This window comes from Aspergillus pseudonomiae, assembly GCF_009193645.1.
Source record: "Aspergillus pseudonomiae strain CBS 119388 unplaced genomic scaffold BDV37scaffold_10, whole genome shotgun sequence".
NCBI classification, from domain to species: Eukaryota; Fungi; Ascomycota; class Eurotiomycetes; order Eurotiales; family Aspergillaceae; genus Aspergillus; species Aspergillus pseudonomiae.
In genome coordinates, this window is record NW_022476002.1 from 409342 (window position 1) to 429657 (window position 20316).

Below are 20316 nucleotides of genomic sequence, written 5' to 3' on the forward strand. Positions count from 1 at the left end.
CTGGAGCAAACCCCCATAATATGTACAAACCATCGAAGAACTTTAAAGTTTACTCTCTCTTTCCGGTGCCACTCCTCCAACTGCACCGCTCATATAAGGACCCTGGGGGTCCGATTCGGCGGCACTGGGATCATTTCCAAAGAGGACGAGCTCACGCCCACCTTTAGTGCTCCACCAGGCTACGCAATAACATGCCCGCTCGACGTCCATCTCGCCACCGCTCAAGGCCTCCCAGAATCGTTCAATACAGGCGGTCCGCATCTCGGTCTCACGAATGGTATTGATCAGTTGGGCCGTCAAAGGCAGCCATTCTTCTAAGTCTTCCACCCGAAGGAAGCTCAGACCATCAATTAGTGAAAGTGTGAGAGCAGCTTGCTCCGAGAGTGGTGGCGTCTTGCTGGTTTCTGATCCAGCACCATAGTCGGCAGGTTGAGGTAGAACCTTGTTCGAGGCGTGCAGTGCCCGGTCGTGAAGAACTTCGAGCAGAACAGAAGGCAGGTGACGTTGTGTGTTTGCGATTGGCGACGGAGGAGCAGTGACTTGGAGAACGGTTCTAAAAGCGAGGCGGAACTGGCGGATGGACAGATTGTCAGGGAATACCTGGAAAATTTGGTCAGCACCCGAACTTTTACAAAGTTTGGACCTAGCTTACAGCAAAAAGATTGTCAATGTAGAATGGAAGATGTTTGGCTGCTACCTGTGCGTTCCCTGGAATAGCGAATACCGCGAGCACCACGCTATGTGCAGCCTCAAAGATTTCGAGAAGATTATTATCTCCCCCAGCGGGCAAGTAGGGAACCGCGGCGCAAACGAGAACATCTTCGCTGAATTTCGAAGATAGGACCGGGGTGAAAAGTTCTGACGTATTCAAAAAGTATAGGTCGAGGCATCTCTCAAGGGGATGGGCAGGAATCTGGCCGATTTCATTCGGCTTGATGCTTCTTAAGAAGTTCTCACTTAAATCTGGATATTGCGCGAGAATATCTGCTGCTGTCAAAGTCACAAACATATGTTGAGACGAGGTGTTTTGTCCAATACGCGACGTAATGAAATACAGATTGCGGAGTATATGAAGCGCCTGCATCGATATGAAAGGTGCACCTGAAGCATGGTTAGCTGAAGGAGACATCGGTATATAACTTGTATGACACTGACTTCTGTTCGCAGCCAAGATACTATCGTTGATGACTCTCCCAAGAACGGCTCGGAGGACAATCACGATCGAATACAAGCTGTTGCGAAGTAGTTTCCATAAGCCTGGGATGGTTGTCTTCAATGATTCTGCATCCAAGAATTCCGCTTCCTCAGCTTTGTCAACTTCGGATAGCTTGTTCTGCCGCCATTGGATCATTAGTGTGCGGACAAAGTCCGCAATGTGATCAACTGACCGCGCAATGAGTCCCGGGTCATGCGCATTTTCAATTGCATGTGCAATCAGACGGGACAGTGGTCCTAGCGCCGAGATGAGAGGACTGGAGGATATTGCTGCCACCCGCATGAAAGTACCAGACTGTGAAGACCACTGGAAGCGCTTCCCTGGTGCCTCAACAATATCTTTATCAATTGTCCCTAGAAAGTACCCCCCCTCGAGACCCTCCGGCGATGAAAATGTCGCATCTATCATTACCGGCAATAGTCGGTCATAGTTAAGGTTGCTCCTCTCCAAGTCGGACAACAGTGGAAACGTATAGTTCAAAACCATGGTGATGCAAAGACCGTCGATCTTGTTGTGGGGATCTAACTCTTCAATAGCAAGCTGCGCAGCAGTTACAAGAGCCGACTCAAGCTTTTTACGGACACTGAGAGGCAAGCCTTGTCTATCCTGTGCTTCAAAACCTAGAAGGACTCCTCCAATTAGGAGCATATGTCTCCAACGTGGAGACTTCTCGTCCGCTCCACTGACAACAGCTTTGACCCATGCTTCTCGCTCTATCTTCACAGGCTTAGTGTATGGTATCCTTGGGTCATCGGATTCTTCGTTTCGGATGATGGCCATGGCGGCTGTGTTGAATACACTGAGTATCTTCCGGCAGGCTTGGAGATCGACTGCATGATCCCATATCGAAGGGGCTACAAGCAGTTGTGATGCAAGCAAGCTAATATTCAGAGGGTTTCCGAGCACAGATAAGAGGCCGGTGGCCGTAGGGAGCAGGCTGAAGAAGAACCGTCAGTTGAGGCCTTTGATCGGCCGATAGAGCAGGTGGGATCATACCCAGATGCATCTTGAAGTTCTGATGGAGATTGGAGCGACCGTAAGAGAGCGCCCAAAGAGCGCGCTGTGGCCATCTTAGATAACAGAAATGCTCGACTTGGGGATAGAAACACGCAAGGAACAAAATGCAATAACACTTGCCAAAGGCCGTCGTATTCGGCAATTGGAGTAGACGATAGGTCTCCAGCGCTATCAGTTACCGCGGAGGACCCCGGATCACCTGCCGAGGTTGGGAGCAAGGAGGCAAACAATGCAAACCGGCCATCGCTCCGAACTATAACCTACACAGAATAAGGAACATGACTCCCGTGATCACAACGGCTACATTATTTTACCTCCGTAATACCACTAAGCTTAGCTTGTCCCCACTACGCTAGGTACCATGGTAGTTCACTTTCTCTCGTGAGGCTGCCCCTGTTGACAAGGCGACGAGCCTTTGTCAGGACAAATGACCGACAATCGTGTCCCGATCAACTACCAGACACCGGCGTTTCCATCGCTCTATGATCCCTTTCCGCGACCAAATGCTGCCGTCTACTACTTATACTATACCCGGGACATTTGGCGGTTCACGCTCTACTGGACCCTGATATTCTACCTGGCGAGCCATTTGTCGGTGGCCGCTTGGGCCATAGCGATGCAGGGCCGGAGCTGGCGGATTTGTATTGCAATTCCACTAGTGTACGGTATTATAGCAGGATTGGAGGCGCTTCTAGCTGGGAGTATTATCGGCTTGGTGTAAGTATACATCGGGCTCCAAGAATTATATCCGAACTATGAAGCTAATACGGGAAGCAGTCTGGGTTCCGTTTACGAGGCGGGTAATTTTAGGATGTCGACGTGGATTCCCATGATATGGGGTGGCATCAACATGTTGGTCCTTATTTTATCGAGCTTTCCAATGCAAGGTGGACTGTAATCCATACAGAGAAGAGACATATGGTTTCGCACAATGCGCCCTTCATGGGCTTGAGATTTGAAACATGCCTCGAATAATGGCAATCATACACGACGAACGCGATGCGGTGTGCATGCGATCTTTACTCTATCGAACGAATCGGGAAGCCCTTCAAACACCGATTTATAATACAGCCGGAGGAATTATGTGATACTCTTCAAACATATGCCGATGCTATCAGAAAACCCAAACAAGCTATCTGCCATTGCGCCAATCGCCCCTAGGCCAACTCAAACATGCATGTCATCTTCCATAATGATTGTCGGGCGTATTGCTACCCTGCAAACCAGGGAGGCCTCCGGTACCCGGTAAAGGAGAAAAGTGTTGGGGAGCGAAATTCTGTGGTAGTGGTATGCCCTGTGACATGAGCTGCTTTTGAAGCTCTGCAAAGTCAACATTGGCGGGTGGTGTTCCGGAGAGGGCAGGAAGCATGGGAAACCCAGGCAATCCCGTGTTCGGAGGAATATTATTGGGTTGAGGGGGGCCTTGAGTAGACAACAGAGCGGCTAGGCGGTTGGGATCCATCTGAGGCATAGATGAAGGTATACCGGCTGATGGTGCTGGTGGCGGTTGGGGAGCGCCAATACCTGGTAGTAGTTGCGAGCCTAGCCCGTCGTGAGGCGTTCCGCCAGGAGGTGCGATCTGTATTCCGGGAAGAACAGATCCAGTCGGCTTCCTCTGATCAACGAGGCTCTCGGCTTCATCCTGTAATTCCTGTTCTTCCTCCTCGCGCATTTGTCGCCTTCCGAAACCTCTACTCCAAGTTCCCTGGGCCTCAGCGGCCTCCTCCCCTATGTGGAACCTATCATTCATGTAGCTAGTCTCTCCCGGTCTTGCTCGAGACCAAAACCGTGTGAAGTTGTCTTTCGAGCCGGACGCAAGTATATGGCCTAGTGGATGCCAATCCAGTGACCAAATAGTAGCGCCATGTGCGTACTGGACCCGGTGGGCAGGGTAGATGACTTGCGCAGGTGTGTTCGCAGGATCCGGACTGTCGTAGGGCGCAATTGTAGGAACCTGTCCAGAGGGCACGTTTGGCTCGTCGAGGAGGTAATGGTACAGCGAACCATCTTCGCTACCCGTCGAGATGAGTGAGCTATGAATGGGGTGCCATGTTAGAGAAGAAACAGGCTTCTCGTGTCCACGAAGAATGCAAATGTCCCGCATCATACGTAGATCGAAAACCCTGGCTGTCTGGTCGCGAGACGATGTTGCGAGAAGGTTTTGATTCACACGTGAAAACCTCGTGGCGGTTACTGTGTTCTTGTGGCTATGGAGTGTTGTCAAGCATCTTGCCGTGCGGGGATCCCAGAACTTGACTTGGTGATCCTTCGAACCAGAGACGAGTAGTCCTTTCGTAGGGTGCCAATCACATGATTTGACGTCCCAGTTGTGACCGGTAAGGACGGTATCGGCGGTTCTTGAGGTGAAATCAAAGATCTTCAGGGTCGTATCGTCAGAAGCGGAGAGAAATTTTGTATCGCTGGGAGACCACGCAAGATCTCGAACCGCATCATGATGCGCGTCATCAATGGTCTCGACATTGTTAAAATTAGGCCGCCAGTATTTTATATCACCTTTTTGTCCGCCCGAAATTAACCAGTCATGGCTGTGGGACCATGCCAACGAAGTGACTCCAGCTTGCAGTTGGTCGTAATGTGCCTAACTTGGTGGTCAGAGACGATCCAGGCAAATCGCAGACTGGTATAGATGAGAAAAATAGGGAGGTAAAACCATACGTCCATCACAGTCTCGAAGTTGAATGCTGTTCCGTTCCATAGCATAAACTCTCCAGTGTGCCCACCCGTCAATAAACGCCTCCCTTCCGGAGTCCATCTTACGACTGTGATCGGCTTCTTTGACTTTCCAATGGATTGGTGTAGGTGCCGTACGGGGATGGTATCCACAGGGGAATGGATTCGTGCTAACGGCGGCAGCATCTGCAAAGAAGGAAGTGAGTTAGTCGATGTCTTTAACGCAGGGCGCTGCTGTTTACATCAACTATGTAGCTTGCACTTGGCCTTTCTGTCTCCATCCGGTGGCCGCCTTTGTATCTCGGGCGCCGTGTGCGCATCCATTGTACGAGTGACGATCCATAATCGGTGACAAGCCCTATCGAGTTGGAGGCTGTTAGCTTTCCACAGTGGTTGAATGATAGAGCAACATGAACGAACGGGAAAAGAAAAGAGACGGGTATACTGGGGGGAACAAAATTCAAAGCAATGAAATAAACGTACGTGGTCGCCGTGGACCGACAATTCCACCCTCATAGGGTTTTTGAGATCTTCCAAATGGCTGGGAGTCGGCCCCAGATTCGTCATAAAATGCCATCACAAGCAAGCTATTTTCGGGTGTAAAGGAAAAGAAGCTCACGGAAGTTTGCGACCATTGACCGGGTGAAAGATAAGCGGAGCGCAGCGAATGACAAACAACAACCCCTCAAATGAGGTTACAGGGTTTTCAGCTAGAACGGTCTTTCCATAGCGTGCATGCGGCTGGTAGAGTGGATGGATTCTCGTCGTGAACGTGGTCGATGATTTGAATGGGAGCAAAAGCAACTTGACTTTGGGCCGAGCGCGCGGCGGTGATGATCATTGGCCGCGGGACACTAAGCGGCAGAGCAAGTCATGATTAGCACCAAACGGCTCTCTCAACCCCCGGTCGCCTCAGAGGCCTTTGCTTTAAAACACCGTTGCAATGCGTCCTTGCCAGCCCCGCTGCGTTGCTCCTGGCTTGTCTCATTGTTCTCCTGCTATAAATACCCTCAATTGCCCTGTCATGATCAACTCTTCTCTGGCCCGGCCGCTGGGATTGTTATCCTGTATTCTAAGCTATCCCCGCAATTGACCTCACATTCAACTCTTGTCGCTTCCACGCGGCTTTACCAACCCTTCCGTGGTTTTATTTTTAATTTTTGGCTTAGGTCATTGTGTGCTCATTGTGGACTACTGCCGGATTTCTCCGAGATTATATGAAGATGGCCGTTACAGATAAGGCATCTGCGTCAAGTAGCGATGTTAATATCCGCGGCGCGGCTTCCTCCTTATCTTCTAAAGTTATGAACGGTTCTTCTCATACCGAAACTTCGCTTCCTACGGGTGAGGCTAGCGAAGTACCCAAAGGGAAAAGGAGGAGCAAGTATCGGCATGTGGCAGCCTACCACTCGAAGTTGCAACACTCAAGCTTAAGTCGAGAATCCAATGTTCCGACTAGCTTCCTCGGGTTTCGAAACCTGATGGTGATTGTCCTGGGTATGATGTTTTTCTTTAAGGTAACTCGATGATTTGAAGCTGATAATCCCCTTTGTTAGTGGCGATGAATCTCCGATTGATTATTGAGAATTCTATGAAAGTAAGTGTTACCGTAGAACGAAGTATCTGTTGTAAACAGAGCTGAACGTTTTATCGCATAGTATGGTGTCCTCATCTGCATTAGATGCCATGACTACCGGAAACAAGATGTCGTCCTTGGCTCAATGCTCTTTGTCATGGTTCCTTGTCAGCTGTTTATCGCATACATACTCGAATTGGCTGTAGCAGGGCGGGTGAAAGAAACTGTTGGCCGAAAGAAGAAAGACAAATCAGCCGAGGAGGGTGAACGTGAACAACGCGAATTCCGGACGATTTGGCGGTTCGCCCTATCATTTCATATCCTCAATACCTTGCTGAATCTGGCGGTGACGAGCTATGTCGTTTATTATTACATCCATCATCCAGGGATCGGGACGCTCTGCGAAGTTCATGCCATCATTGTAGCGCTCAAAAATTGGTCCTATGCGTTCACCAATCGCGATCTCCGCGAGGCGATGCTTAATCCATCTGCCGAGTCCGCCCTTCCGGAGATCTACTCTTCATGCCCTTATCCACGGAATATCACGCTTGGGAACTTGGTGTACTTTTGGTTGGCACCTACGCTGGTTTATCAACCGGTTTATCCCAGGTCACCCGCAATCCGATGGTCGTTTGTGGGCAAGCGCATGTTCGAGTTTATAAGCTTGTCTATATTCATCTGGCTTCTCTCAGCCCAGTACGCTGCTCCCGTCCTGCGAAATTCCATTGACAAGATCGCTGTCATGGACATTACTTCCATTTTTGAGCGCGTGATGAAGCTATCTACCATCTCCCTTATTATTTGGCTCGCTGGTTTTTTCGCTCTTTTCCAGTCATTCTTGAATGCCTTGGCTGAAGTGCTGCGGTTTGGAGACCGAGAGTTCTATCTCGACTGGTGGAACAGCTCCAGTCTTGGAATGTACTGGCGATCTTGGAACAGGCCTGTCTATCTCTTCATGAAGAGGCATGTGTATTCGCCTCTCATTGGGCGGGGATACAGTCCTTTGACGGCAAGCACTGTTGTCTTTCTAGTTTCGGCTCTTTTGCACGAGCTGCTTGTGGGGATCCCTACGCATAATATGATAGGTACTGAGAATCGCGCATACCCTGTGAATGTTTGTTCCAAGCTAACCGATAACAAGGCGTCGCCCTCGTAGGAATGTTGTTCCAGCTGCCGCTGATCGCCGTCACTGCCCCATTAGAAAAGATGAAAGATCCCTCCGGGAGAGTGCTTGGGAACTCAATATTTTGGGTTAGCTTTTGCGTGGTTGGACAGCCGTTGGGGGCACTGCTGTATTTCTTTGCTTGGCAGGCGAAGTATGGCAGCGTCAGCAAAATGACCCAGGGATGATCTTATCTTAGAGTACATAAGTATAACAATGATAGATGGGATGTTCAGTCGGCCACCGTTTCTCAAGTAGGCAGAATAGTTATCATCCCTATCGAACTGTTCCCAGAGTCCCTCGGTAGAGTGTGACGGGAAAGTACACGTATCTCATATGGATGTCTTCGCTCGTAATGTGCTTTAATTGGTTGTCAATCTGCAACTGAGAGGCCCATGTTGTAAATCACTTCGTGTTGTAACTAACTTACAGCCTACGATGATTGGTGAGCAATGTGAAATACGGGTGTCGGTTCTTCGGGACTCCGGATGGGACTCAACTTTTCCGAGCTCCTGACGTCAAGAAATTGGGACTATTTAAGCTTCTAGATCCCACGGCACTACGAGAAGCAACCAAAAGATCAATCCACAGTCTGTAATATTTAGTTTACTCTTCATAATGGTTGCGATAACCGTCCCCGACAACTACGGGTAAATTTATCCCCCTCCAGATGGCACCAAGACCACCTTTGACTAACTGTGAGCTTTCAGTGCCGTCATCGGCGTCGCGCTTGGAGCCATCCCTGTGCTCAGCTTTATCCATGGATTTGTGGTGACAGGCATTCGCAAGGAAGCCAAGGTCCCCTACCCTCACACCTATGCGACTATCGAACAGTGCAAGTCGAATGTGAGACCCCCACTCTCCCCTCACCGTCCCACTTACCACGACTTTAGAATAAAGTGTGTGTCGCAGACATAAGCAACCGCGATATGAGCTAACAGAAAATGGCCCGACAGGCTAAAGCCGAACAATTCAATTGCGCTCAGCGCGCACACGCCAACTTCCTCGAAAATTCTCCCCAGACCATGCTTTTTACTCTCGTTGCAGGTCTGAAATACCCCCAGCTGGCTACGGCTCTTGGCGCCGCCTGGCTCGTGGCTCGCTCGCTCTTCTTGTATGGCTACGTGTACTCGGGCAAGTCGCAGGGTAAGGGAAGGTTCCTTGGAGGATTTTTCTGGCTGGTGCAGGGTGCTCTGTGGGGGCTGAGTGTATTCGGCGTTGGAAGGGATCTAATCTCTTTCTGAAGACAAACTACTTCCAAGTGACGGATTCATCGCGGCTTTGGACAATTTTGTACTTGTTCACCCTTTGTAAAATAGGTATCGGAATTTGCCATTGTATATCCATACGTTGATCGTCTGTCGAAGTTATATTCGTCGCAACTCTGAAAATAATCTTTGCAATATATAATCTAGTTCTCTTATGGATCCCTGACTCTAACAAATTGACTAGTTCATGTTACATCTTCAGTCTTTAGTGGCATTTAACATGTCCTAGTCTTCATCTAAATCTCCTATTTCTCCTATGCCCCTGTAATCTGAGCCACCGCGGAGTTAAATGTCTTAGGGCTTGCTAAGAGAGCCTCGAGGTAGCTCTCAAGAAATTCAGCAGTAAATTTGATTATCAACCATCCGCTTGAAGCTACTTCCCAAGTATTGGATTCATTTAGCGCAGTGGTTCCGATCTAAACATGACAGGAGATTAAGTTACCCAATCCGGCAAAGGACAGGGGTACCCCGGTCGATTTCTTTATATATAAACGCCACCGCCGCTACTAACGCAGTCCACTTCCTGAGCTACTTTACTCCTTTCTTTAAAATCTCTTGCGGCCCACAGTAACGCATGTGATTTTAGTGAGTTACCGAGATGGTGACGGTTCACATGTAATTTCATTTTCGTTTACTGCATCTCCATATTGCCTAGTGGTCTACTGTACCCCAAGTGATAATGCGATTCGGGCTAAATTACCATCAATACCAGGTGCCGGAGTGGGCGCCACATTATGTGCCTTATCCCTTACTGAAAAGGCAATTAAAGACGGCTATCAGAACAGTCTACTCTACAGAAACGCAACCGGATTTCACAGGTCCGTTACTATCATCTGTACCCTAGGAACATTGTTAACATTCGTTGAAGACATATATAGCTGTCTTAAATGCAGCATCCATTCCTTCAGCCAGTTTCATCACGAGAACTATGGCCTCCTGACACAAAGGAGTGACGAGCTTCTCCAAAGATCGGCACCTACGGCAGACGCCTTGATATCAATAGGAGACTCAAACTGCTACAAGCTAGAAAACATCCTCAAAGCAGTGCTAGAGCTTCGTAAGGATTCAGAAAAGTTGCAATGGTTTTATCGGGTAAACAAAGAAGCAGTCCGGAGGGTGTATGCCAAGCTCGAGAAGCTTCGCAGCTCGACCGGACAGACTCATGGAGCCCATAAAGTGGAGTGGATCAAGTTGGAGGCTGATCAGGATGCATCATGGCTGAAACATACTGAAAACTTGAACAAACTGATGGATAGCTTCATCCGAATCCGCTCTGATATGAAGTTCCATTCAAACACCAAGTCTTGTATGGAAGATGTCTTCAGTCACACCTCCATTTTCAGTGACACTATCAGAGCTTTGAATCGAGCTATGATAGATGATGATGCCCCAGGATTATCCAAGGTACTGGAAGAGATGTACACATGTAACACCACAACGAGACCGTGCTTCCAGGAAATCCTCCGTGATTTAACAGGGCGCTCAGTGGTCTGTCGTTCTAAGCGGGCTGCTACCTTTCTGCTCTCAGAAGCATTTCCCCGATATCATATTACGCTGGACCACAGAATATTGAACGAAATGATTGTAGTCTTTGGTCGGCAACAGACTTTTGAAGAACACACTGCATCGAGGGTGTGTTCTCAGTGCAGTTCTAAATACTCTTGTGGTAAACCAGAGAGTAACTCGTTCTCCTTGGCCGTTGAGCAAATCGCGCTCAGCGGAAAGGGCATCTTATTGGAAAAAGATGCTTTTGGGCGTCTTCCACTCCATTACAGTGCAATGTATGGTTTGCCAGGTATCTGTGGATTAATATTGGATTTGTCTCGAAAGTCGGGTCAGGAGTATCCTGCACGCCTCATCATGTCGTTGGACTCTCAACGACATACGCCACTGCACTACGCAGTGATCAACAACCATGCACTGGTCACAAAAGCTTTTTTGAAAGCCCTCGAACCAATGCAGCAAACAAATGACGAAGCAAAGAACTACGACTTGATCAATATTCTAAATACTCTTCTTGTCATTGCAATAAAATATCAATATGATGACATAGTCCTCCTGCTTGCCAAGTTTCCCCTATATTTTCATGGAAAAGCTAGTCATGGAGAGACAGCTCTTTATGTTGCAGCTCACAGTGGGAATGAAGGATATGTGGACATACTACTTGAGCATGGTAGGTACCGAGATCTTGATATCCCAGAGACTGTTCATGGCTGGACTCCTTTATTCATTGCATGCGTGGAGGGTCACCACGCCGTGTCCAAAATTCTCTTGAATGCGGCAGCAAAACAGGATATTCATGATTATTCTGGTTGGACTGCTAAAGAGCATGCCGCAGTAAGAGGCCATCTGACTTTAGCTGGGATGCTCACTTCATTGGGTACTGAGGACCCTCTCGGCGGACCTGCAAGCACACTTGAACAGCCAATTTCTCAAAATGCTATGTCACTTAGAACTGACTGTCACCACCTGATCATTAATTTGGGTGTCCTACAAAGCGGGAAACAGGTAAAGGCTGTTGAACTCAGAGATCGCTCTCCGAAGGAGCTCATCTTTATGAATGCTGGCTTCTTGATGGAAATTTCAATCTCAGAGAGGCAAAGCATAAGCCATCTTGTAGAACTACCTTTACTGACTGATATGACCAACGAACCTTTTGTTTTTCCAGTTACAGATCCAGACAGAGCCTGGATATCCTTCAAGTTACTCCACGATAACTCTACACTTCCAAAGGAACGTAGCGTTTTGGGGGGTGGTACAGCTTTGATAGGAAACCCCAGCGATCATTTTGGGGAAAACCGTGAAAGCATTATCAGAGAACGTACCGTTCCTATACTTGAGAAAGATACACTTGATGTTCTGGGGAAGGTCACTTTTACGTTCGTCCTCTCTAAACTAATATCCCACCATGCGGGTCCTTTGGTCAGACCTCCCATCACTGAAGAAGGGGTACAGCTAGTTGGCCATAGAGGTATGTACTATGTTAATACTTCATCCTCCTCTATAATGGACCAGTAACGTGTAGTCAGGCTTTGGACAAAACACAGCCAGCCGCAGCTATCTCCAGATAGGAGAAAATACTATAGAAGTACGCACCAATTTTAGAACCATTGAAACCAAACCCTTACATACCTAACATGGTATCTAGTCATTTCTTTTGGCCTCAAAGCAAGGCGCCACATTTGTTGAGGTAAGAATGATTTGGCTAAGATGTGAAGCGAACGAGACTAATAAGTATGGTAGTTTGGTAATACAGTATCTCACAAATCGTACCTTGCGTGTGTACTAAAGTCTACTCAGATGTACAATTAACAAGAGATCTCGTGCCTGTCATATACCATGACTTTTCTCTGAGCGAGTCAGGAACCGATATCCCTATTCATGACTTAAGTCTTGATCAAGTCAGTATCCCTGAGCTTAATTCAAACTGATTCTCATCTTTCAAAGTTCATGCACGCAAGCAATATCCAGTCGCCACGAGGGGCTCCAGTATCTGTACTTGGAGACGCGAATGCACAACCTATTTCCACCCAGAATATCTCGGCTAAGCGACGATCTCAATCATTAACTAAAGGCCACGAGAGCGGAACTTGGGAAATTCGCGATAGAATGAAGTATACAGTAGACTTTGTCAACAAGGGATTCAAGCCTAATACCAGAGATGACTTTATCCAAGATTCTTTTACGACACTGGGAGAACTGCTTGAAGAACTGCCTGAGTCAATTGGCTTCAATATCGAGATAAGTATGTTAAATGCTGCCACTGATGGTTTTCGACTCGTGAGACAGGGCTAATAGTGTCTCAACGAAGAGTACCCCAGGCTTCATGAAGCGATAGATGCAGGTGTAGCACCCGTGGCTATTGAAATCAACACCTTCATCGACAAAGCGCTTGAGAAACTCTTTTCTTACGGCAACAAAAAACGGACCATTATACTATCCTCATTCACCCCCGAGATATGCATGTTATTGGCCATCAAACAACGGACGTACCCTGTAATGTTTATCACTAATGCCGGTAAACCTCCAGTTACGGATCGAGAAATGAGGGCCTCCAGCATACAGTCCGCTGTTCGATTTGCCAAGAGGTGGAACTTATCTGGTCTTATCTTTGCTTCCGAGGCGCTGGTAATGTGTCCTAGGCTTATCAGATATGTTCAACAATCAGGATTAATCTGTGGATCCTATGGATCTCAGAACAATACACCAGAAAATGCCAAGGTAAGTGTATCCATACTAATTTTCAGTGCTTTCAAGTTGCGATATGGAAATTGCTTAATGGCTGATGCAACATTCCAGGCCCAAGCCGCTGCCGGTATTGACATTATTATGGCCGATAGAGTTGGGCTTATTGCTAAGTCCCTAGAAGGATATAAAAAGCAACCATAAAAAGCCAGGCATGGCCACCAATCTCCCACGAAGAATCAACTGTCTTGTTATAGATGAGTGACACGTCATATAGATGTGAATATCGCAGAGAGCTGCTATATGATAGATGATGAGGTTTCGGGTAGTTTAAAATGTAGCAGATTCCTAGTTAGGCCAGTTTATGATGGTATTTTGAATTAGCATGGGAATCTACGACTATATCTTGCCTTGAGTGATCCCCGCGCGGATGGTTATTGTACATACCCTAAGAATAGGCCCTAATCTTATCTGCATGTGACTACGTTGATGTGTTTGGCCCAGATGAGGCATGTGGCTCACCCCACAGGCGGAGGAATGTGTGGCTAGTGCATGGCTCCCCTCCGTACGGAGTAGATCCATTTTAATTTTTCGCGGTGAATATCGTACAGCTTGTATTCACCGTTCATTCCACGATTTGAGTTAGTCATTAGAAGCCCTGATTATTTCATCTACTCACTGAAAATTTCAAGTACTAATCTACTGAATACGCCAGTTCCCCGAAGTGCTCATTTATACAGTAGCTGCAGAACCCCGCGCTACCCCTCCATCGCCAGCATGTCTTCCAAGTCGCAATTGACCTACAGCGCACGCGCTAGCGCACATCCCAATGCCCTCGTAAAGAAGCTCTTCGAGGTTGCCGAGGCCAAGAAAAGCAATGTCACCGTTTCGGCCGACGTGACCACCACCAAAGAGCTGCTGGATTTGGCTGACCGTATGCGCACCGGGGATGCCACTTACATATGATCTAGTAATGGTTAATGGTGGAATGTATAACAGGACTCGGCCCGTACATTGCCGTGATCAAGACTCACATCGATATCCTTTCCGATTTCAGCGAAGAAACCATCACCGGTCTGAAGGCCCTTGCGGAGAAGCACAATTTCCTCATCTTCGAAGATCGCAAGTTCATCGACATTGGCAACACAGTCCAGAAGCAGTACCATGGTGGCACTCTGCGCATCTCTGAGTGGGCCCACATCATCAACTGCAGTGTTCTGCCCGGTGAGGGTATCGTCGAGGCTCTGGCCCAGACTGCATCGGCCGAGGACTTCCCCTACGGTTCCGAGCGGGGCCTTTTGATCCTTGCGGAGATGACCTCCAAGGGATCTTTGGCTACCGGCCAATATACTACTTCTTCTGTTGACTATGCTCGAAAGTATAAGAAGTTTGTGATGGGATTCGTCTCGACGCGTCACCTGGGCGAGGTTCAGTCTGAAGTTAGCTCGCCTTCGGAGGATGAGGATTTCGTCGTCTTCACGACCGGTGTCAACCTCTCCTCGAAGGGAGACAAGCTGGGACAACAGTACCAGACTCCTGAGTCAGCTGTTGGACGCGGTGCCGACTTTATCATTGCTGGCCGAGGAATTTATGCTGCCCCTGATCCCGTGGAGGCGGCGCAGCGGTACCAGAAGGAGGGATGGGATGCATACCTGAAGCGTGTTGGTGCGCAATAAGAAGGGTGCAGCTGACGTGCTCCTTATATAGCAATATGTCGCCAGTATTATGCGAATAATAAATTCAGCACTCAAAATAACCACCATGTATCTAGGATAGACTGATGCTAAGAGATACCCTCTCCCTATGAATAAGACGCCTACCTCGATATATGGATAAATCAGAAGTCAGAGTCAGGAAGGGTCATTTTATAGAATCACAATCTTCCAACATCGACGAGAGTTTGTACCGGTGTGTCTAAAGGCTATTCTACTTAATCATTTTCTGAACCAACCCTTGCGGTATAGGTTGTAGTCAGCTTAAACAAGGACTAAGTAGTGGATCCACTCTGGTCGAGTATTTTACAGTCGCCCACAGTTCTTTAGGCTGGTTCGAAGGCAATAGGCACAGACTCGGCTCTCCCCGAAGGTGCTTACTGAAGAGTAGTTTATTTTCTTAAGAGTGGGGTATCACTAATGTACAGTCGGCCACTATCGTACAAACAAATCACAATTACATAGAAGCTTTCCCATCACCTCCTAGTCCAACATGACACGCTTTTCCATCGAGTCAGAGCTTAGCCACCATTTGGTGCTTTCGTAGAGACCAAAGTACAATCCTGATCCGACAGCTGCCATGAATGTGTTTACAGCGCACCCTCGGAATAGGCCCCTTGGGCCATCTGTTCGTATAATCTCCCGTACGGCATTGATCATTCTTTTCTTCTGCGGCGCGGTTGTGTCTGCAGCATCGAGCATGATTCGTGTTCGGACCATATCCATGGGTGCTGTCAGGACGCTGGCTACACTGCCTGACACTGCAGCACTTATCGCGGCTGTCGAAGCGGCCTCTCCAATTGTCAAATGGACCTGTTTCTTTCCATAGTCTCTTAGTCTTCCTGACCCCTCCTCTCGAACTCCGAATCTATATTCAGAAATGCGACACCGAAGAGCCTCGTACAGCGGCATCTGAATCGCCGACACTGGCAAGCTATGCGCTACAAGAGCAGGGTATCCGTTCCAAAGCTGTCTAGGGTTGATAAACTTCTTGAAAGCCAGTTGTGTTGATTTCTGGGCTACCCCACCTATTTTTCCCCCAGCTGCACGTGGTGAGGCATCTGGTTGGTGTGATTGGATCATCTGTGCGTTGTGTTTCAATGCATCAGCCGGCGCAAAGACTGCACAAGCAGCAAGATCCGCCACGGAGGCTGCGCAAAATCCGGAAAAGACCTGAGCTGAGCTAGAATCATGCGTTCCAAGCTTTCGATGTATGAGTTGGAGTCCTGACTGTGCGTACTCGTATGTGATGAAGAATGCACCAGCTTTGACCCGTTAGTTTTCGCTCATTGGATAGAGTTTGGGTAGGGATGATGTAGAGTAGCACGAACCTGTGGGAAACGAGGCAGCGGTTACGCTCGCGATGCCTTGGTAAAGGCCGCGGAATATCCCAGGGTGTCTCCATATGCTGGTTCCAGTGTTGGTTCTCAGGAACTGTGAATATTCGCGAGACTGGATGCGGGTTTTGATCGTATCCAAGGGGTGGATGAATAGATCTAGTGAAAGGGATGCGGCTGTGCTTGCCTAGTTCCCCAAGTTAATATTGCTGTCTGTCCAAGCGGGTAGAAATTTATTTACCAGTAGTATACTGAGTGGCTCGGCGGACATATTGGCAGCTGTGAGGATGTTCAATCGTTGATTTTATTTGTTCCCGTGTTGGCAGGCATTACCATATGTGGCTTTGGAGGTTCTTGCACTCTAAGACAGGGCACAGTCAATTGCCATATTAGACTATAGCAACGTCGGGGAAATGAGAATCGAATCAATCGATGCCAGGCAGCGAAGCTTTTTTCAGTAGTATGGATAAGCTCCGGGCTCCGCGGGAACCGTCCCGAGGACTTTTCCAACAAATATCCTCCCCGAACATCTTCTAGTTCAGTCTTTGCTGACAGATTGAAAATGTTGGGGTTTTTTAATAGAGGTATATATACATCCGAAGTAAACAGTATAAGCATCAAACCTGTCGGTTTGTTAGCGGTGTTCGCAAGTACTCATCGCACTGGTCTCGGTGGTCTATTATCGATAAGCTGCTAAACGGGGAAAGGCATACTCGGGAAAGGTCCACTATAATCACGTTGGTAAGTGGAGATCAGGATGATAAGGAGATATTGATATGGCGATATGAATATTCTACTAGTAGTCTAGCTGATAAGCTTAAAACGTTGCAGATAGTACAATCAAATTTCGGGGAGAAAAGAAGAAACCACATAGTTCTTAGTTCACTAGGCTCTCTAGTAAATATGACTAGTTAGCTATTATTGCCAGGTTAGGAATCTCCCGATGTTTGCCGGCTTTAAAATGGAACGCCGACGGACTTGGCCTCGTGGACAAAGTACGAGGTAGTATTGACGATTTCCTCAACCCTAATCTCTGTAACGTTTTCTCCTCCTCTTGGCAGATGCAGATCGACAAGCCAGTGAGACGGGAAAGAGTAAGCTCTCTTGGTAGCCCTGGAGCGGAATTGTCCGCCAGATAAGTGAGGGGACACATTGGGTGGTGGTTTGTCTTATCATCCCATCCATTCAACTAGTCTTTCTCGTGATTCAATAGAGATAGTCGGCTATTTTACCCAATGGATCAACCATTGCCTCGCCTAACCTTTTGCTTTTTTCCTTCTCCTCTTTGCCCCTCATCTCTGATGCTCCAACGTTCGGAATTCCCGCGGAACCGAAACCGCTGTGCTTGCGTGGGATTGGCCATGGACAATTAACTTGCCGTCATTGTGGCTGCACTAGGATGGAGTAGTTCGGCCTACCCCAGATAATCGGTGGCTTATCTGGATGCCGATGAAGTTTAATCTGCCAGGTCAGATAACAATCGTTTCATTCTCTGGTGCTACGACCCCCCCGTGGATGAGGAGGCGCGCGTACATATATATGTAAGGCATGTCACCATCCCTTGAAATGCCCTCTGTTGTCTCGTCCTACCTCTTATACCTTCCCCCACCAAAGTATTAGCCAGAAAAAAAAAATGGCAGAAGAGAAGACTTCCCCACCTGCCATTGTCGACGTGGAGAAAGACGTCAAGGGGCACGTCGATCCAAAGCTTAAAGAACATGCCCAGGATGCAGACGAGGCATTGAAAGCCTTTCAGGAACTCCATGGCGAAGCCATCGAGCTCGATGCCGCAACAAACAAGCGACTTTTACGAACCATTGACTGGCATATGATGCCGATCATGTGTTGTGTATATGGAATGAACTATTTGGACAGTACGTGGTTCTTCGACTCTAATCTCGAGATTTCTTACTTAACCCTGCACAGAAACGACCCTATCCTACGCCAGTGTCATGGGGCTCAAGCCAGATCTGAACCTGAAAGGCGACGAATATCAATGGCTGGGTAGCTTATTTTATTTCGGTTCGTTAAACAATGGCCCCATAGTGGAAACATACGAAGAGGTAGACTGACACGGCTTGAAATGTAGGATATCTGGCGTGGGAATACCCCACCAACCGATTGCTTCAGCGCCTCCCCTTGGGTAAATACTCTGCAGCTTGCATCATCATTTGGGGATCGATTCTTTGTTGTTTCGCTGCTGTTAGCAACTATCCCGGGGCCGTTGCGATTCGGTGAGACCACACCCTGCCACAATCATCAACAATGGCTGACAACCCCTGTTTAGTTTCTTCCTTGGTGTCTTCGAAGCCTCTGTTACACCAGGCTTTGCTCTTTTGACCTCGCAGGTGCGTTTCAGGCCCCTCCATACAACAACAACAATTTCTGACATCTCTCGCATAGTGGTACACCAAGAGTGAACAAGGCAGCCGTGTCAACATCTGGTTCAGCTTCAATGGCTGGGGCCAGATTCTAGGCGGCTTTGTGGCGTACGGTATCGCAGTTGGCACAGAAAGGCATGGCTCAGCCATCGCGCCTTGGAAAATTGTCTTCCTTTGCACGGGTCTATTAACCGTTGCGCTTGGTGTTATTTTCTTCTGGGTAGTCCCGGATAGTCAACTGAACGCCCGCTGGCTAAAACAAGAGGATCGTGTTCTCGCCGTCGCTCGCGTCAGAGAAAACCAGCAGGGTATCGGAAACAAGCACTTCAAGCTCTACCAGGTCAAGGAAGCACTCCTAGACCCCATGACTTGGGCTTTTTTCTTCTATGCGCTCATCGCTGATATCCCAAATGGTGGTATTACAAACTTCTTCAACCAGCTAGTGAGTGACCCCTTCCATTCTGGACTGAGACTCTATGACTAATTAAATTACCGCCAGATTACCAGTTTTGGTTACACTCCCCAACAGAGTCTCCTATATGGTACTCCCGGCGGTGCGGTTGAGGTTATCGCTCTAATTCTCAACGGCTACGCCGGCCAATACACGGGCCAGCGACTCCTTTGCAGCACCGGTGGCCTATTCACTGCCATAGTGGGCATGGCCCTCATCGTTGGTCTTCCCCTATCAAACAACGTCGGACGTCTGATCGGTTACTACATGACCCAAGCAAGCCCGACCCCATTCGTGGCCTTGCTCTCGATGGTCTCCTCCAACGTCGCCGGCTATACGAAGAAGACCACCGTCGCTGCACTATATTTAATCGGTTACTGTGCCGGAAATATCATTGGTATGTCCGTATCGTTCGGACCTAAATACGAGCAGAGATTAACTGCAACTTCTGCATAGGTCCCCAAGTCTTCCGCCCCAAAGATGCCCCTCGCTATGTTCCCGCCGAGATTACGATCATTGTCTGCTGGGGCGTCTGTTTGTTTATTTTGGCCTTCATCTGGTGGTGGTATAGCAAACAAAATGCCAAGAAGGCCCAGATCAGGGAGAGCCCAGGATATGTCCGACTGGAGAATCAAGAGTGAGTGTCGTCCCTATTTTGCCTTTATCATAAAGTATAGGTCGCTAACGGGGTCTAGATGGTTGGATCTGACTGACTGGGAGAACCATGAGCTTGTTTATTCGTTGTAGATCATGATTTTGTTCTGCAAATACTATGACCTTCATCAGCGACCAGTGTACAACATTGAATATTGCTTCATTCATATGACCTGACCGTAAGGGCTCGCAGTATCTCAACTGTCTTCTATGATAGGTAAAAAAAAAAAAAAAAAACCTGCTGGGAGGTCCACTTGGCATCTCCACATACGTTTACCCGACAAACACTCAATTGAGTAATGTAGTTGTCCGTCAATGTAGCTTGGTCCCGGAATGCAAAACGATATCGGCCCCATGTCTCAGTGAATTTAATTCGGGATACATGAGGACAAGAACGTAGTGCCCACTACAAGCAATGGGCTCTTGCTATGAGGTGACACCGTGATATACGCAACAGCTCAGATACCCACCAGCGCTAACGTTGTGTTACCCAGCGTCCCGATCCACTTCACTTTGGTAGTGTTTTCGCAATTCCCCAAGGATGCGCACCAGTTCAGTCGGGATATCATTGACGAATGTCACGGTGCAGGTTGCAACCAAAATAATGGTGCCACTTGCTGGAGGTACCTGTGCGTTCTGTCGTAAAAGACTCATCATGCAGATAGT

General features: G+C 48.1%; 8 protein-coding genes across 8 annotated transcripts; 5 read left to right on the forward strand and 3 right to left on the reverse strand.

Annotated features, from left to right (window-relative positions):
• Positions 1 to 42: 42 nt before the first annotated feature.
• On the reverse strand, positions 43 to 2286 carry pex8 (putative peroxisomal membrane protein Pex17; the record flags this gene model as incomplete). The annotated part of the gene is made up of 4 exons (XM_032084301.1): positions 43 to 600; positions 653 to 1101; positions 1156 to 2153; positions 2213 to 2286. The coding sequence occupies 4 exons, from the start codon at positions 2284 to 2286 to the stop codon at positions 43 to 45; spliced, it is 2079 nt and encodes a 692-aa protein (XP_031944982.1).
• A 281-nt stretch (positions 2287 to 2567) lies between these two features.
• On the forward strand, positions 2568 to 3272 carry BDV37DRAFT_5966 (uncharacterized protein). Its single transcript, XM_032090933.1, has 2 exons — positions 2568 to 2950; positions 3011 to 3272. Exons 1-2 carry the CDS (start codon positions 2661 to 2663, stop codon positions 3129 to 3131), a joined length of 411 nt encoding a protein of 136 aa, XP_031944983.1. The 5' UTR covers positions 2568 to 2660; the 3' UTR covers positions 3132 to 3272.
• A 131-nt stretch (positions 3273 to 3403) lies between these two features.
• Positions 3404 to 5649, reverse strand: BDV37DRAFT_5962 (WD40 repeat domain-containing protein). The gene is made up of 4 exons (XM_032090932.1): positions 5408 to 5649; positions 5167 to 5282; positions 4910 to 5110; positions 3404 to 4832 (listed from the first exon to the last, which is right to left on the reverse strand). Exons 1-4 carry the CDS (start codon positions 5499 to 5501, stop codon positions 3414 to 3416), a joined length of 1830 nt encoding a protein of 609 aa, XP_031944984.1. The 5' UTR covers positions 5502 to 5649; the 3' UTR covers positions 3404 to 3413.
• Positions 5650 to 5861: 212 nt separating this feature from the next.
• BDV37DRAFT_240703 (putative diacylglycerol O-acyltransferase (DgaT)) lies at positions 5862 to 7966 on the forward strand. Its single transcript, XM_032081103.1, has 4 exons — positions 5862 to 6421; positions 6481 to 6521; positions 6583 to 7585; positions 7642 to 7966. The coding sequence occupies exons 1-4, from the start codon at positions 6142 to 6144 to the stop codon at positions 7848 to 7850; spliced, it is 1533 nt and encodes a 510-aa protein (XP_031944985.1). The 5' UTR covers positions 5862 to 6141; the 3' UTR covers positions 7851 to 7966.
• Positions 7967 to 8148: 182 nt separating this feature from the next.
• BDV37DRAFT_240705 (MAPEG family protein) lies at positions 8149 to 9103 on the forward strand. The gene is made up of 3 exons (XM_032081104.1): positions 8149 to 8312; positions 8373 to 8508; positions 8619 to 9103. Exons 1-3 carry the CDS (start codon positions 8281 to 8283, stop codon positions 8904 to 8906), a joined length of 456 nt encoding a protein of 151 aa, XP_031944986.1. The 5' UTR covers positions 8149 to 8280; the 3' UTR covers positions 8907 to 9103.
• A 506-nt stretch (positions 9104 to 9609) lies between these two features.
• On the forward strand, positions 9610 to 14791 carry pyrG (orotidine-5'-phosphate decarboxylase pyrG; the record flags this gene model as incomplete). The annotated part of the gene is made up of 5 exons (XM_032084302.1): positions 9610 to 9748; positions 9799 to 11901; positions 12742 to 13155; positions 13831 to 14049; positions 14115 to 14791. The coding sequence occupies 5 exons, from the start codon at positions 9610 to 9612 to the stop codon at positions 14789 to 14791; spliced, it is 3552 nt and encodes a 1183-aa protein (XP_031944987.1).
• A 259-nt stretch (positions 14792 to 15050) lies between these two features.
• Positions 15051 to 16661, reverse strand: BDV37DRAFT_6049 (mitochondrial carrier domain-containing protein). The gene is made up of 3 exons (XM_032090938.1): positions 16406 to 16661; positions 16159 to 16351; positions 15051 to 16092 (listed from the first exon to the last, which is right to left on the reverse strand). Exons 1-3 carry the CDS (start codon positions 16433 to 16435, stop codon positions 15311 to 15313), a joined length of 1005 nt encoding a protein of 334 aa, XP_031944988.1. The 5' UTR covers positions 16436 to 16661; the 3' UTR covers positions 15051 to 15310.
• A 406-nt stretch (positions 16662 to 17067) lies between these two features.
• Positions 17068 to 19781, forward strand: BDV37DRAFT_290343 (allantoate permease family MFS transporter; the record flags this gene model as incomplete). The annotated part of the gene is made up of 9 exons (XM_032088696.1): positions 17068 to 17074; positions 17805 to 18038; positions 18091 to 18186; positions 18254 to 18398; positions 18452 to 18512; positions 18568 to 18987; positions 19045 to 19393; positions 19453 to 19633; positions 19692 to 19781. 9 exons carry the CDS (start codon positions 17068 to 17070, stop codon positions 19741 to 19743), a joined length of 1545 nt encoding a protein of 514 aa, XP_031944989.1. The 3' UTR covers positions 19744 to 19781.
• Positions 19782 to 20316: the final 535 nt, after the last annotated feature.